The sequence below is a fragment of the Dama dama genome, chromosome 4 (assembly GCF_033118175.1).
Source record: "Dama dama isolate Ldn47 chromosome 4, ASM3311817v1, whole genome shotgun sequence".
NCBI lineage: Eukaryota > Metazoa > Chordata > Mammalia > Artiodactyla > Cervidae > Dama > Dama dama.
This window is the reverse complement of record NC_083684.1, coordinates 44902838-44919905: the sequence shown is the minus strand read 5'-3', so window position 1 is coordinate 44919905 and position 17068 is coordinate 44902838. Positions and strand designations below refer to the sequence as shown.

General features: G+C 39.9%; 1 protein-coding gene across 1 annotated transcript in view; it reads right to left on the bottom strand.

The window, feature by feature from the left end:
* HYDIN (HYDIN axonemal central pair apparatus protein) overlaps positions 1–17068 on the bottom strand; it is a 501386-nt gene that overhangs the window by 237225 nt on the left and 247093 nt on the right. Inside the window, 2 exon segments of the mRNA XM_061138904.1 lie at positions 10095–10278; positions 16526–16727. Of these exon segments, the coding sequence (XP_060994887.1) occupies positions 10095–10278; positions 16526–16727 (386 nt within the window).

The window sequence follows — 17068 nt, the reverse complement described above, 5'->3', positions numbered from 1 at the left end:
CATGGGGTCACTACGAGTCGGACATGACTGAGCGACTTCACTTTCACGCACTGGAGAAGGAAATGGCAACCCACTCCAGTATTCTTGCCTGGAGAATCCCAGGGATGGGAGCCTGGTGGGCTGCCGTCTGTGGAGTCACACAGAGTCAGACACGACTGAAGGGACTTAGCAGCAGCAAGACTGAACTGCATTTAACTTCAAACCATTATATTTGCTGTTAAGTGAGAGCTCATGTCCCTAGTACTGTGTTAAGTGCTGAGGTACACTATCTAGTTCAATCTTTACAACCTTGTGAAGTGATATTATCCCCATTTTAAACATGTGAAAACCAAGGCAAGGAGAAGTTAGTATCTCACCCAAGGCTGCATCAACAGTTAGGTGGCAGAGCTGGGATTCTGCAGTACTTTTTTCTTTAATTTCCTGAACCCTTCTGCAATTATAACAAAACGTGAGGCCTCTGCTTTTAAAAACTGCCAGGAGAAATTTAAAAACACTACAACCAACAATCAGGCTTAATTGAAGCCAGTGGGACCTGGTGTTCGTCCAGTGGACATAGTAGGACATGCTGCATGCTCAAACATTCAGGTACTTTGGAAGGTGACTCGCAGGAGGTTCCTATGAATGACACAGTCAACATTAGCATGGAGCAGCTCTTGAGAAGTACACTGGAAGATCTTCACCAAGCTTTCCTGGTTGGGTCAGGGTATAGCCAATTCAGAACAAGTTTACTGAATAATGACTTCAAGAGCAGCTATAATGTGCCATGAATTTCATAATGTTCTACCAAGATGGAAACATTCTTTTGGTAGAATGGAACAAATATTTTCAGCTATCTTATCGTTTTTAAGAAAAATTTAAAGAATTTCTCTTGGGAAATAAAAATATCCCCTTAAAGTCAAATTTCTATTAGACAATAAGAGAAAAAATAGAAGTACTGATGAGCAGCTATAATCCACAATAACTTTCTTAGAACCTTCCAGATCAATGGGAGGTTCTCCTTATTGTCACCTGGGGCAAATATTAATATAAGTGTCTCAAAGAGAAATAAGAAAAAATAGAAGCTAAAAACTAAAGGTAAACTATTCTAATTATCATTGAAAGAAAAGACTGAACTGGCACATGGCAAGCAAAGAGATTTTTCTCTTTCAGTATATCTCCTGGGAGAGGAAACTGTGAATTTAGGCAAGTTTTGATTCTGATCAGAAAAGTTTTTAAGAGAAGGTTTTAAGATCTGGCTATCCCAGGGAGACTTCCCTGGAGGTCCAGTGGTTAAGATTTTACCTTCCAACACAGGGGGTATGGGGTCCATCCCTGGTCAGGGACCTAAGACCCCATATGCCTTGTGGCCAAAAAACCAGAACATAAAGCAAACAATATTGTGAGAAATTCAATTTAAAAAATTGAATGTAGACCACTTTAAAAAAATGGTCTACATCTTAAAAAAAAGATTCGGCCATCTCTCAGAGAATGTTTCACAAAAGATCTCTCTTGAGTGAGATACTCCAACCCATGTATAGCGAAAACTCCAGTGGGATTTTGTGGAGCTGAGGTAGTTGTGGGTGATGTTCCTGCATTCCTCTGGAGAGAGCCAGACCTGCGTCACTTTCAACAAAGAAGGGTCTTAATTTATTTAACAAGCCATGAGGAACCTTGATGCCTAAGACCTCTCTAAGACCTCCCTAAGTCTCCCTCCACCTCCACTGGTTCTCAAATACAACAGTGAATATACCAGCACAAAGGGAAAAGATTTGGCTGAGCACAAAGATCTGAGAGGATGAACAATAATAAAGGGAGGGTGAAGAATGGGAAAACCACGCTGACGGAAGAGCCATGACTTGTCAAGGACAGTTTGTTCTCAGCACAACCCTGTCCTCTTTCCTCCTTTCCGGTGTCCATTTCCAAGAAGTCAGCGCCCACATGTTTGCAATGTGACTCACGACTAATGGTACAAGAAGTGGAAGGGGTTTGCAGTAAAGAGCTCGATCCTTCCTCTTTGCTAGCCATCTGGGCTCCCACCCAACCTAGTTCTGCTGAGCTCACATGCTATGCCAATTTGGGAAAAATAAAGTAAACTAAATTTGAGCTGTGCTTTCAAAGTCTGAATTGCTGAACCCCCTGTTTTCTGCAGGCTTAGGTGACGACAAAGCATGGTTTACTGTTACTTACATGGTAATAAAGAAATTATCAAGTTTCTCTCCCTTTAAAAGGCTTAGTTAAATTAAGCTGAAGCTTCCTAGGAATACTGGATGAAGTCTGCTTTGATGGAAGACACTTGCTAAAAGAAGCAGAAATGTTTTCCCTGATGTCAGTCAGTCAATCAGATAGGGCCAGTTTGGGCAAATATCTTTAAATTCTCAGACATTTCTTTTTGAGAAAATATCTAGTGTTCAACATTCAGAAAATTGCTGCATTTTAAAAGTGTGACCTGAGCTAGCAGTACCAGAGTTCAGAAGCAAGGCGACCACACCTGTGCTGTGATGTCTCAGAGGACTCCTAGATGCCCATAGAAATCGAAAGCTTAATTCTCTCTTTTTGCCCTGTAATATTCTTTTGCCTCTCAATCCTCAGAATTGTGTTTTTTTGTCTTTAAATCTCTCTCACTCAGGATACTCAAGAGACATAAGCAAAGGAAATGAGAGAATAAGACTGTCAAAATTCTGTACAGCTAGAGTCCATCTAGTAAAATAGAATATTACATTTCTGAAAGTAGTCCATTTCACTTGTTTTTCTGGAAGGCACAAAACATGCATAATATACTCAATTTTGCAATTCTTTTCCAAAGGGGAAAGAAACCTGTGTAGAAGCTTGAGAAATGTGGTGGCTTGAGAAATGATCAGCATTCTATAGAACCTAGTGCCTTCCCTAGGTAAGAAATAAAGAGAAATTTCAGGTTAAGTACATTAGTATTTTGAGATGTTATCAAAAGAACTGACATGAGGAACTTGATATAAATAGCAGTAATATACATGTTTTAAAGACTAGAACAACAATTTTTGTTACTATTAGAATATCAGTGGTTACTATTAGAATATCAATAAATTATCAACTAAGTTGAAAAAAATTCCTTCCATCCAGTTTTCATGTATCTGCCCAAAACTGCCTACTTCTTGTGTTTTTGCCCACACCCTTCTGCTGGAAGAAGGGTCTCTCAAAAGACAAATTTCCACTTCTGCACTCTGTGACCACACCAGATCCAAAGATGCCCAGGCATAACTCCCCAAGATTCTGCCAACAGACCCTATAGCAATGGTATTCAATGAGCAGAATGAGAAGAAAGTGAACTGAGACAGTGGAACCAATCAGGTGTCAGGCGGTGAAAAGGTTATAGAATAGAGTAAGAACCTGTAGTTCCAGAGTTTTGGATCATTCTTACAGCACTGAGTCAAACTACTTCTCACAAGATCATATAAACAAAATGTGATTTAAATTCAAACCCTTACCACCTTTTGCAATTTATGGACAGTGACTGATCTCTTAATCTTGAATCTACTTGCTTTAAATTGAAAGAGCCTCTAAAGTAGGAACAATGTTCCCATAAAATACTCAATATGCAAGGAAAACAATAAGGGCTAAACTAAACTCTACTTTAGCTGATGCATTTAAAGAACCAGATATATAGACAAAGGTCTGAGAAATAATAAGCATATCATTCCTTACTTATTTTCAGACCCTAAAGTACCATTTTTTTTCTTTTTGGTTTTTAAACTTATTTTTTAAGTTTACCTCATTTGAAGAAAATATCCTTCCTTAGTGGACAAAGAGGCTGAAGGACCTAACAGAAAGCAAGGTAGTCTCTAAACCCCTACATCAACCTTTAATTTTATTTTTTGAACAGGGCATTGATTAGAGACTGACTGTTAGATCAGTAGGTGGCACTGCTTGGTTTTAATCATCTCTGCTTCTATTGTGAACTCATATCATATCAAGAAACTAATTTAAAAGAATCACATCCTAATAAAGAAAACTAATCACTGATGCATAGCTCAACTGTCTGAAGTTAAATAGTGGCCATTTGGCATAACTGATCTTATACATGAGCAAGATTCAGAAGATCTTTCAGTAGAAAATGGTGATGAACAAGGCATAATAGGGCAGAAAGACATGTAGGATAGCCTGGTGAGTTATCAGTCAGCTGATTCTCCTCTTAGCCATCCTTCTCTATGAAGTAACAGCCTCTCCCCTCTTTGTAGGGCCTCTAAAGGTGAGCACCTGGGGGCTATCTTAGGCCTGCTGCAAATTTCTTTCTGTGCTCTGTTCTTATTTTAGAATTTCCATCCACTCTTCATCCCTTCCATGAAGACCTCCAAAGGATACTCACAAATCTTGCCTCCAGACCTGATTCCCATCCCACAAGGTAAGTACTGTATTTTCAAAATTATTTGAACATCTAGTGTCATCTCAAATTCAGAACCAAATTCATCATCATTAACTTATTTCCATTTGTTCATTTGTTCCTTCATCCACCCGTTAATTGGTACTGTGCTATGCATGGGGTACAGATAAGGATAAGGCACTTCCTGATTTTAAGGAGCTCAGAGTCTGTCAAACTAGACAGTCATAACCTACTAGGCAAAAAGGATCAACACACCCTACCCAAATATCCTTATCTGGTGTATGAGGCAACTGATGCCAAAGGAGACGAAATGGCTTGCTTAAGGTCACATTTGCTATCGGCAAAGCTAGGAGAAAAACCCAGGACTTCTGGCTTGCCAGTTCCTATTAAAGTCATAATTCTCCCAGTCACTCTAGTTCAGATCTGAGAAGACATGTGATTCTTCACCATGTCTCACGCTCAATGGCCAGTCTACCAAAAATCACTCTGGTATCTTTGTTTTGAGCATCTCTTACATCTGCCATCCCATTGCTTCCTGCCTGTCACCAGGATGTTTCAGGTCAGCATCACCCTCACACAGCACCCTCCACTTGCCAGCAAATGTTCAGTTTCCCGACCCTCCCTGCATTAGTGAATTTCCCTGCCTGGCCTGCACTACCCATCCCAACTCTATCCATCCTCCTCCAATTTGATCTACAAGTGGATGCTAAGATAATCTTTCTGAAACACCCTGAACACACCCTGTGCCTGATTCAAAACTGAACTGAGTCTCAGAAACCTTCAGTACCAGTTACCAAACTAGGATCCACAGAACACTGACTCCAGTACATATTTTGTGGGAAAAGGGGTCTCTTGTCATGGGAAAATACTGTTTGCACTTTGCCCTTTGAGAGTCACAGCCTCTTGAACCAGTATTTCCCAAAATTATTTGACTGCAAAATTCCCTTTTTGCAGGGAACATACACTACCACCTGTCAGACCCAGTGTTTACAGAAACACACTGTAGGAGACAGTCAGCCATAGCATAACAGATTGCCAGGGCAGCCCGGACATGCCAACTCTCCTTTTCAGTCTCAGTTCTTATATTCTCCATGACCACCGGCTCCAGACAAACTGATCGTTTCATTGCTATTTAATATGCTATGAACCTAACACTTTCTCTTTTGTTTTCATAACTTTACCAACTGGAAACATTCTTCTTCCTTTCTTAAATCTTACCCTTCCTTCAATATTCAGGTCAGATCTCATCTCTTCTATAAATCTTTTACCAACTCCCTCACAGAATTCATTTATCTGTATCATAAAACCAAAATCTCAATGGTGGAAAATATTCATAGTTCATATCTGAATCAAGAATCTAATGTTACAGAATTTTCCCATCAAATAACTTCAAAAGTAATTTACAAGGTAAGATTACATTACACTCAGAAGAACTGTATTTCTATAGAATTATCAGGGTCTCTAAGTAGGAAAAAAGGAAATTTAATATCAATAAATAATTCACTATAACAGATACTGAGTTCTCTTTTTACCAGAAAAACACTAAGGAAGACATTAGGAAAAATTCATGACTTCATTGTTCAATTTGCAAAAATTATCAAGAATCAGCTAACAAATACTACCATGAGAAGAAAACCTGATCATTACAGATGCTATAAGCATCACTTATACACTAAGCAAATATTATCCCTTTCCTGGAGATTTTTTTTCATACAATATAAACAAAATTAGTCTCATTTATTTAAAAGATATCATATCTGTGTATTGCTATCTTAAAAAGTGGTTTTCTTCCTAATGGTAAAAATATGCCTTGTGCCCAATTCAGTTTCTATTTTAGAATTCAAAAATAATCATATTAAATGCCACATATTAACACATTTAACATCTGCAGTGAGAAGCTTTGGGTTTTGTGCATGAAGAAAAGAAAATCTGAGGAAGCCTAGTCTTTTTACTTCTGAATTTAATATGTACAAGCCTTACCTGTGGGCCTCCCACCTCCTTTTGACTACCAATCTTTGCCATCCCAGAGTCACCCATTCCCAGAAGGCTATGAGAAAAGGACAGCAGTCATCAGCCTGGATTCTCTGTACCAGCTGAGTAAAATCCTGGACTGCCCATACTCTGGGCCTTCCCAGCCATGTCTACGACTGCCCTGACTGATTGCTCCTCCCTGCCTCTGTCCCACTCAGCAACTTACTTGCTTGGGATTTGTAATGCCTCCTTGATCTTCTCACATCTTTGGGTATGACTTACTTTTACAGGTACATGTCCTGTCCTTCCAAGACTATATTTTCACCTTGACTTAACCTCTTTCTGGTCTAACTCATTATATCTGAAGATCCATTTGCTCAGTTGAACCCTAGATTGTCTTCTGACTTGAGCAAAGATTCAGCTTCAATCCACATCTCCAACCTTATTTTCCTACATGAACCCTTTACTTCAAGCAAAACTGAACCATTAATGGAGCTCTAAACGAATCACGCCTTGAATGAAACCCCAATTTTGTTTTCCAAAAGTTCCATCTTGCAAGATCCAACTCAAGGCTCTGCTCTCAAAAAGCCTACTCTAACTTTGTAACCTATGATAATCACCTCAGCCTCTGAATTAGTATCCTGACAATCTTTACCAGTGATTCATATAACCAATTCTACTAAATATTAGTTCCAAAGGATATCTCCAAGGGGAAGGCTCCCTCTTAGAGATTTATAATGCTCATTATCATATGAAAGACTTTTAGACAGTCAAAGGCTTTAGCATAGTCAATGAAGCAGAAGTAGATGTTTTTCTGGAACTCTCTTGCTTTTTCTGTGATCCAACAGTTGTTGGCAATTTGATCTCTGGTTCCTCTGCTTTTTCTTTTTTTTCATTTATTTTTATTAGTTGGGGGCTAATTACTTTACAATATTGTCGTGGTTTTTGCCATACACTGACATGAATCAGCGATGGATTTACATGTGTTCCCCATCCCAATCCCCCCTCCCACCTCCCTCCCCATCCCATCCCTCTGGGTCTTCCCAGTGCACCAGCCCTGAGCACTTGTCTCATGCATCCAACCTGGGCTGGTGATCTGTTTCACCCTTGATAGTATACTTGTTTCAATGCTGTTCGCTCAGAACATCCCACCCTCGCCTTCTCCCACAGAGTCCCAAAGTCTGCTCTGTACATCTGTGTCTCTTTTTCTGTTTTGCATATAGGGTTATCGTTACCATCGTTTTAAATTCCATTTATATGCGTTAGTATACTGTATTGGTCTTTATCTTTCTGGCTTACTTAACTCTGTATAATCAGCTCCAGTTTCATCCATCTCATTAGAACTGATTCAAATGGATCCTCTATGACCCACCTCCCAGAATATTGGAAATAAAAGCAAAAATAAACAAATGGGACCTAATGAAACTTAAAAGCTTTTGCACCACAAAGGAAACTATAAGCAAGGTGAAAAGACAGCCCTCAGATTAGGTGAAAATAATAGCAAATGAAGAAACAGACAAAGGATTAATCTCAAAAATATACAAGCAACTCCTGCAGCTCAATTCCAGAAAAATAAATGACCCAATCAAAAAATGGGCCAAAGAACTAAACAGACATTTCTCCAAAGAAGACATACAGATGGCTAACAAACACATGAAAAGATGCTCAACATCACTCATTATCAGAGAAATGCAAATCAAAACCACAATGAGGTACCATTACACGCCAGTCAGGATGGCTGCTATCCAAAAGTCTACAAGCAATAAATGCTGGAGAGGGTGTGGAGAAAAGGGAACCCTCTTACACTGTTGGTGGGAATGCAAACTAGTACAGCCGCTATGGAGAACAGTGTGGAGATTTCTTAAAAAGCTGGAAATAGAACGGCCATATGACCCAGCAATCCCACTCCTGGGCATACACACCGAGGAAACCAGATCTGAAAGAGACACATGTACCCCAGTGTTCATCGCAGCACTGTTTATAATAGCCAGGACATGGAAGCAACCTAGATGCCCATCAGCAGATGAATGGATAAGGAAGCTGTGGTACATATACACAATGGAATATTCCTCTGCTTTTTCTAAATCCAGCTTGAACATCTGGGAGTTCTCAGTTCACGTACTGTTGAAGCCTAGCTTGGAGAATTTTCAGCATTTTTTGCTAGTGTGTGAGATGAGTGCAATTGTGCAGTAGTTTGAACATTCTTTGGCATTGTCTTTCTTGGGATTGGAATGAAAACTGACCTTTTCCAGTCTTGTGGCCACTGCTGAGTGTTCCAAATTTGCTGGCATATTGAGTGCAGCACTTTCACAGTATTATCTTTTAGGATTTGAAATCGCTCAACTGGAATTCCACCACCTCCACTAGCTTTGTTCACAGTGATGCTTACTAAGTAAGGCCCACGTGACTTCAGGCTCCAGGATGTCTGGCTCTAGGTGAGTGATCACACCATCATGGTTATCTGTGTCATGAAGATCTTTTTTGTACAGTTCTTCTGTATTCTTGCCACCTCTTCTTAATATCTTCTGCTTCTGTTAGGTCCATACTGTTTCTGTCCTTTATTGTGCCCATTTTTGCATGAAATGCTCCCTTGGTATCTCTAATTTTCTTGAAGAGATCTCTAGTCTTTCCCATTCTATTGTTTTCCTCTGCCATAAAAAAGAATGAAATTCTGCCATTTACAACAAGTGGATAGACCAAGAAAGTATTATGATTAGTGAAATAAGTCAGATGGAGACAACAAATACTATGTTATTGCTTACATGTGGAACCTGAAACATAAAACAAATATATACAGCAACATAGAAACAGACTCACGGGTATAGAAAACAAATTAGTGGGTATCAGTAGGAAGAGGGAGTGGGGAGGGGCAAGACAGGGGTATGGAATTAAGAGATACAAACTACTGTGTATAAAAGGATGAGAAACAAGGATATATTGCACAGCACAGGGAATTATAGTCACTATTTTGTAATAACTTTAAATGGAGTACCATCTATAAACATACCAATTCACTACACCGCATACCTTAAAAAAAAAAAGAGAATTTAGTCTGTGGAATCAGACAGATTCTGTTCTAACTCTAGCTCAGGTCTCAGTAGTTGGACAGTGAGGTCAAGGACTATGTCTGTTTTGTTCATCAATGCCCAGTACACAATGCCTGGTACAGAACATGCAGTCAATAGTATTTATTGAGTGAATTAAGGACAAAACAGTTTTCCACTCAAATGATTTTGCCCACCAGAGGACATCTGACATCTGGATGGATATTTGGTTCTTGCAACTAGCATCCAATGGGTAAAAGTCAGAGCTGCTATTAAAATATCCTACAGTATACAGGACAAAGAATTATCCAGCCCCAAATATCAATAGTAAAGACGCTGAGAAACGCTGCTCTAGAAGGAGGCCAATCAGGGATAAATTTCTAACTACTAATTGCTTGACCTTGAGTAAGTTATCAAATTTTTCTAACTCTTAATTTCCTCATCTGTAGAATGGGAGACTAATTACAACTGATAATAACATATATATAAATGAGATAAAGTAAGTATCATGTATGAAGGGCTTATCAGCAACTGGTACATAGAGTGTGACCTCTATAAATGTCACCTCTTGAGTGTTCTAACCATTAACCTTCATTCACTGTCACATAATGACAATGAGGTCCCTCGATGAAATCTTTATGCTCTTGGATCACACCATTATCAATCTCAGAATGAGTATTCACATCACATTAAGCCCTGCTTCCCCACTACGTTTATTGCAAGGTTTATTGTATTTAGGTGCTTACCAGAGGCTCAATAGTGAAAATGGTATTCAAGAAGAGCATGCTGTCTGCCTGAACCAGCTTCCTCTGATTCTCAAAAGTGCGGGAGAGAATGGAAAGACGCTGTCGGAGAGAAGGATCAGTAATGCACTCTTCAAGAAACTCATCGGTTTCACTCTTTTCCTTTTTGCTAAGATCATCACAGATCCTAAAAAAAAAAAAAAAGAAGAAACATGCGATTCATTCTGGTACTTCCATGAAGAACACTGTAAAGGGCTCCCCTCCAGCCCATCCTGTTGGGAATATTCTCACCCATGACCTTGGGGTGGTCCTTCCTTGCCTGAGATGTAATATACCAGTTGAGAGACCTTATACCTTATCCTCTGGAGAACTTCAATTTGTTTCCTTCAAGAAGTCTCCCAGGCTTCCAACCTACTCAATTCTCACTTGCTCACTCCTGAGCCCTTACAGATATTTGCACAAATATTTTTCTTTAGGTAATTGTGTTTTCCAGGATGTTTTTTCAGTATTTAACATCTACCCTGCCTCTCACACTTCAAGGGCAATTTTTTGTTTCTTCTAAACTTGTTTAGCTTGAATTCTTTCCTAGCCGTTATTACCTACAGAACAAAATCTGGAGTCAGCAAAGACTAGGTTTTGATACTAATTCTACAATTTATTTACTCACTCTGTGACTTCAGGAGTTACTTAAGTCCTCTAAGCCTCAGTGCCTTCATCAACAAAATGGAAAGAATAGGAGATCCTCCATCATAAAGATGTGCTGAGAATTAAAAGTGATCAAGGACATGAGGTAATTCTTGGAACAAAGCAGTTGCTCAAGAAATGCCAGTTTTCTCCCTATATGAACCCCAGGCAGTTACAAAGCTGTCAAGTTATAAAATACTCAGACTACACGTGGAGACACGTCCTTTCTCTCTCTCTCTAGATCTTCATATCCCTTGTGATAAGTCAGAAAAGCAGCCTCCACAACCGTCTACTCATTACTAAAGGTATGCTCACATAACTCCTTGCGTCTGTGACTTCATCTGAAGACTGAATTTCAAGTCCTGCAAGGATACATGACCATTTTCCCAGCATTTTTCTGGTATTACCAGTGGTGAGAGACATTATTTCATAATGTGAGTACTGAGTGAGAAGCTAGGGTCACTTAAATCCAGTCCTAGCCCCAATTACTTTGTGAATGACTTCATGCAAACCACATGCTCAGCAACGTCAAATCATTCTTTTTAAAATAGCTTCAGTGTCCAGGGTCCTTGGGTCATACAGCATAAAGAAGTCAAAGAAACGGGTTCAGTGTGATCTGGTCCCGATGAAGAAAGCATCGTGAGCTCCCTTTTTCTTGCCGGATGGGAAGCAGTACACAAGGTAACCAGAGCAGCCACCCTTCTCTACTGCTGGGCAGGTCAAGGTAAATTAACGGCAGCTCAGGACACAGGAAGAAAGGAAACCATGTATTCCTCCAAGTGGAATTTATTAATACATATCTATTCCTTAGGAACAAATCCTAAAGAAACAATCATGAATGTAAATAAAGAGCAACAAAGAGGTTCACCAAAGTGCTTGTAATAACACAAAAAATGTAGGTAAATTTGATACACCAGATTGAAGTATTGGTTAAACAAATAATGGGACTCATACACATTACATTTGTATATGAGGGTTAATGCGAGTGGGGTGTGGGGATAAAAAGCCTTGTGTGGACCAAAGATGATAATGCCTTATGAATTGAGCAGTATGATGAACTCAACCCTGAAGCAAAAGAGGACAACACAAAAATTCTGCTTTTCTCCCAGGCTGTTGGGACTCTTGAGTCCACGACAGCTGTCTAATGAGAAGTGGGGGGGAGTGGGGTGAGGATACCCGATGTCCTCCTCGCTGCCATCTATGCAGAATTACAGCCATGGCTGAGTGTAAGAAGGGAATGTGTCACTCCACTGAGAGCTGGGTTGACTCCAACAAGGACTTCTATATACCTCAGTCTATTGTTTTGCCATCTTGTCTGGCTGATACTCATTGTCTCCCGCACTCAGAGGTGTTCTATTTTTCAGATGAAGATGCCTCTCATCACAGAATGTAACAATACACTAGCCTTCTCTTTCAGTAAAATCATGGATTTAAGCCATTTTGCAAATTGCCTGGTAGCCCAAACACCCACCGCCTTCAGGCATCAACTACAGTTCAGCCAGTGGACTATACTCAGTGGGGAGTATAGCGTGTCTCAAGTACGGTAGCACTGAACCAGTACTGCCCTCTCATCTTGGATTCCTAGAGACCTGCACTCTGATCCTTTGCAGCATCCCAAGAGGTGGCAATTGAATGCCGAGATTAAAAACTAATAACCTCAGACATCATAGCTGGCAGAAATATTCCCCTCCACAGCCGGTATGGAAAGGACAGAGCCATCCAACTTCAAATGGACTGTGCGATACTGGACAGAGAGTATTAGTACCTCTGTGATGCCTGTTATAAATGAAGTACTAGAGGTCCTCTTCCTGTTTACCAAGTACCACTCAAGTCTTTAGGTTCTTATATGACTAGGAAAGGGAGGGCTGTGCTAGGTCATTTCAGTCGTGTCTGACTGTGACCCCATGGACTGTAGCCGTCCAGGCTCCTCTGTCCATGGGATTCTCCAGGCAAGAATACTGGAGTGGGTTGTCATTTCCTTCTCCCGGGAATCTTCCCAACCCAGGATCAAACCAGAGTCTCTTATGTCTAATCTGCATTGGTAGGCGGGTTCTTTACCACTAGCGCCACCTGGAAGGGCTCCCCAAACACAACTGAGATTAAATTTGTTACTACCTGGGTGGTAGGCTGAAAGCCCAAATACAACTGATTTATTTAGAGAAACGCGTCATCTCCAGCACTGTAATGCTTTGGAACACATCCATGCTGATCACTTTCAGGGCAGGGGGCTCCACTGAGGATTCTGTGTTCTTGTACACAGTGAATCCAGAACCAGAGCAGCTGTTATTGAGAGAATGGCCACGACCTTGATGGAGAAATGGGGAGCAGAAATCCTCAAAAGCCCATGCTGTGTCTTTGGAAATAATAAACTTTGATTAAGAATGAGGATGGAAGTATCTTGTAGGATATTTTATAATCCCTCAGACCAAGATAGAGGAAGTAATGAGGAATTTCAGTCTCAATATTTGAAGGGATCATTTTGTAACTCCTACAAAAATGTCAGAAAAGAGAGAGAACCGAAAGATCATTTTCAAAGGTTCTTATATCTGATTCTAAAAAAAATGGAAAAAAAATAAGTTCAGAACTTCTTCCTAGGGGAAATGATATCTCCATTGTCAGAGTCTGGAGCCTGAGATTAGCCTGAGGTCCCCAAATCTGAATGTGTGTCCTAAGGTTCATACCAACATGTTTTGGAAGGCAGAGAGGAAGACTTCCTTCGTAGAATGAAAGTGATAAACTGCCAGAAAGGTAGAGGGCTCAGATGTGCCTTTGCTCAGCATCAAGATGCTGGAGAAAAAGAAACTATGATGGCTAGAATAGGACCTTGAGGATGTCCATAATACTAAAGGGATTAGAATTCTCAAAGTGATCATACAGCAAGTTTCAGCCTCTTAGATGAATGCCTTGGGATGAGTTTTAAGCCATATTATAACTGGAAAGCAGTGGGAAGACTCTTGAATTCATCTAAAATCTACACTGAAGTTTTAAAATCTTAAGTCACTGGGATACTGCAAAGGGAAATGTGAATCTCCTAAAGTATACCTAAAGCCCATTTAGATCACCTATTTTGCAAGTTCAGGACAGACGTCAACCTTTCTCTTTACACCTTAACTACAGAGGTTACTGAAGGAAGAGGAGAAAAAAGAGCTTGCTCACCACTATGAGTAGCAGAGTCAAACATAAAAAGATTATTCCAGGGATTCTTGCACTGGTCTTCCTGGGGAGCTCAAGAGAGAATTTATGCCAGAAGCTAAAGATCTCACTCCTGTTTCTTAGAGACAAGCAAACCTTGGCCCATAAGAAAGCTATCCAAGAACATTCTGCTTGATCTGTTGCTGATGTAAGCCCAAGAGACAAGCTAAGGGTTTGTTACATGGAGGAGAAGAGGATCTACATTCACAGCAAGAGAAGAGCCACCCATGAAAGGGGCACCTATGCAAAGACATGAACCAGATGTTCAGTAAAGAACAGCCTCTTTCTTTGCTTTTTGAGATGATGGGCATTTTGCTCATTAGTCTAGGACAAGAATCCATGGCTAATAATATGAAACTTGGTGGCATGCTTGGGAAGGTATCAAGAAACAAGACAGGCATGGAAGAGGAGAGAGACCTGGTCAAATAAGAGGTTAGCCATCTTACCCTAAGAGAAGGGTAGGAAGAGGGGATGGGGCAGAAAATTCAATACATTTTCCACTTAGATCAACCAATCCAGTTTGTAGCAATACAAGTTATGCTGCTGTGTGTCACCCACACACAGCAAAACATTCTTATTTAGCCTTCTGAAACCACTTTTCAAGTTCATTGTTTAAGGGAGGGGTATGATCCAAGATGATAAAAGTGGGCTTCCAACTGCGGTGGTTAAAATGCTCTATTATATTGTTTTCTTGCTACAAAAAAAGCAAACAAACAAACAAACAAATCCAGGAGGAGGATCTAACAGAAAGAGCAAGTGAGAAAATGCAAAAGAAAAGGAAGAATAAGACTCAAGGATAATAATAGAGATGGGGTCATGAGTATTGGGGGGACAAGAAGTGTGGGGGAGGGTAGAAATGTCCATTCACGTGTGGTTAAAATTATAACCTCTTAGAATTTCTGACAGCAATTGGTTTGAATTTTTCCTGAGTTTCACTGCTGAATAACTTCCTTACATATCTTTTGGACATAGGCATGGCATCAGCCATGTCCTATACATTTGGTCAAACACAAAGACATAGTTGAAATTAAAGCTGGCTTTCCCTCTGGTGATTTTCCCTGGTGGCTCAGACAGTAAAGAATCTGCCTGCAATGCAGGAGACCCGGGTTCAATCCCTGGGTTGGGAAGATCCCCTGGGGAAGGGAATGGCAACCCACTCCAGTTTTCTTGCCTAGAGAATCCCATGGTCAGAGAAATCTGGTGGGCTACAGTCCATGGGGTCACCAAAAGTCAGACACGACTGAGCCACGAACACTTTCCCTCTGAGAGTGCGTCCTCTTTTCTCCCCAAAAGATGATGTCCACAGCACAAGGAGGGACTGAAACACTGCTTTACTGCTGCTTCTGCACCTAGACCTGCTCTGTTTTTATCTTTGGACATGCCTGGACCATTCTGATTGTTGGTACATACATGTCAGCTGAAGAATCAGTACCGATGAAGCAATGGACAAGAGGTCTCCTCTTGCCTTTTTTAAACTACTGGTGTTTCTATGCCATGAGGCAACATGAAGTTTTTAGGCAGGAAAGGCTTTTCTTTCCTCACTTTTTAAAGATGGCACAGTGGCAATGCAGTGATTAAAGCTCATTGTCTGGATGACAAAGCCTCTGTCCGCGGTGTCCTGTCACCGTCACCGCTCCTTCTGATTCAATTAGGGACAGCTCGCTGGGGGATTTCTGCCTGGTCTTCACAGACCTAAGACTTTTTATTTTTATCACATACTAACTTGGTGTTAAACAGAACTTTGAAGCTTCTCGGGGCTAATCTTTAATGAAAATGGAGAGGCAAATAAAAAAGACTGAAATAAATTCCAATGAAAGCGGCAAAAGTGCTAATTCAGGGAGGATGGAGGAAGCTAAAATTGCAAATGGAGTTTAAAAGAGTCAATGACAGACTCAGTAAAAAAGAGAAATATTATAAACTTAACAGTGATGAGATTAATTAAAAGTTTGGCTTTCCATTTTATTAATTTTCTCCACTGCCTGAAGTATCATTTTAAAAAGCAGCAGATTAAAATACCAACAAGAAACCTCTATTAAACTATACAGTTAGTGAGGATTGAGCAATGCTACTAAAACTGAAATTATTAAAGCCATTATATCTAAGCCCTCATTTCCCCCACTCTTTGTCTTTTCTGAAAGTTTCTTTTCACTAGGAAAAAAGTAGTCCACAATGATCCCAATCCAAAAGAGATTACTTTTAGATACCCTATGAAAACTGACTGATCTGGTTAGGGTTATGAAAAGAAATAAAGACATGTAGATTTGTTTTGAGAGAATAGAGAAGAATGATGTATTTGGTCTTTAAAATTCAGGAAACCAGCTACTGGTAAATTATTAACATAAGCAGGATAAGATTAACTGAGGACAGACAATGTTGTGTTCCACATAGTTCAGTCCAGGTTCTTTAAATGAAACAAGGGGCATTGTATACTGAACCCAAATGATAATATATCTGACATTGTTTGAGTTGGTTAGAAACTTACCACAAAAGCCACAGAATTTTCATAACTAAGTTTCATGTTCCTTCAAATTATATGGATAGTGATTTTTCTTACAAACCTGTACTTTTCTTGGTCTTCCTCTTCCTGGGTAGCAAATATCTTCCACTGGAAATGGGCAATGATGTTACTGTGGTTGTGAATAGTTACAGTTCGCTGATTGGCCAGAGATATGTAAGTTTTCTCAAGGATCAAGGAATTCTTGTCCAACCTTATGTTCATGTCTACGGCAGCTCCATACAGAGATATAAACACTTTTTCACCTAGAATATTAACAAAGTATAACTTCACTTTTAGATTTATTCTAGAACTATGCTACTAAGCTATGTTCCCCCCATGGTGAAGTCAGGGAATATTGCACAAGCATTAGACACTTCATTCTCCCCTCTTCCCCGTCAGAGATCAGACATGATCAGAAATCTGAAATGTTATGTTTGGTACAATTACAGAGAAATAAACTATCTTTCTTGATTACTGTAAAAAGAATACATAAAATATGAATTGTGGTAAGTGCTACCAATCTTTTACTTCTTTGTAATAGTTTAAAATCCAACAACCTGACCATGAGGGCACCTGAGTTCTAGAATTGTAACTATTAGCCTCA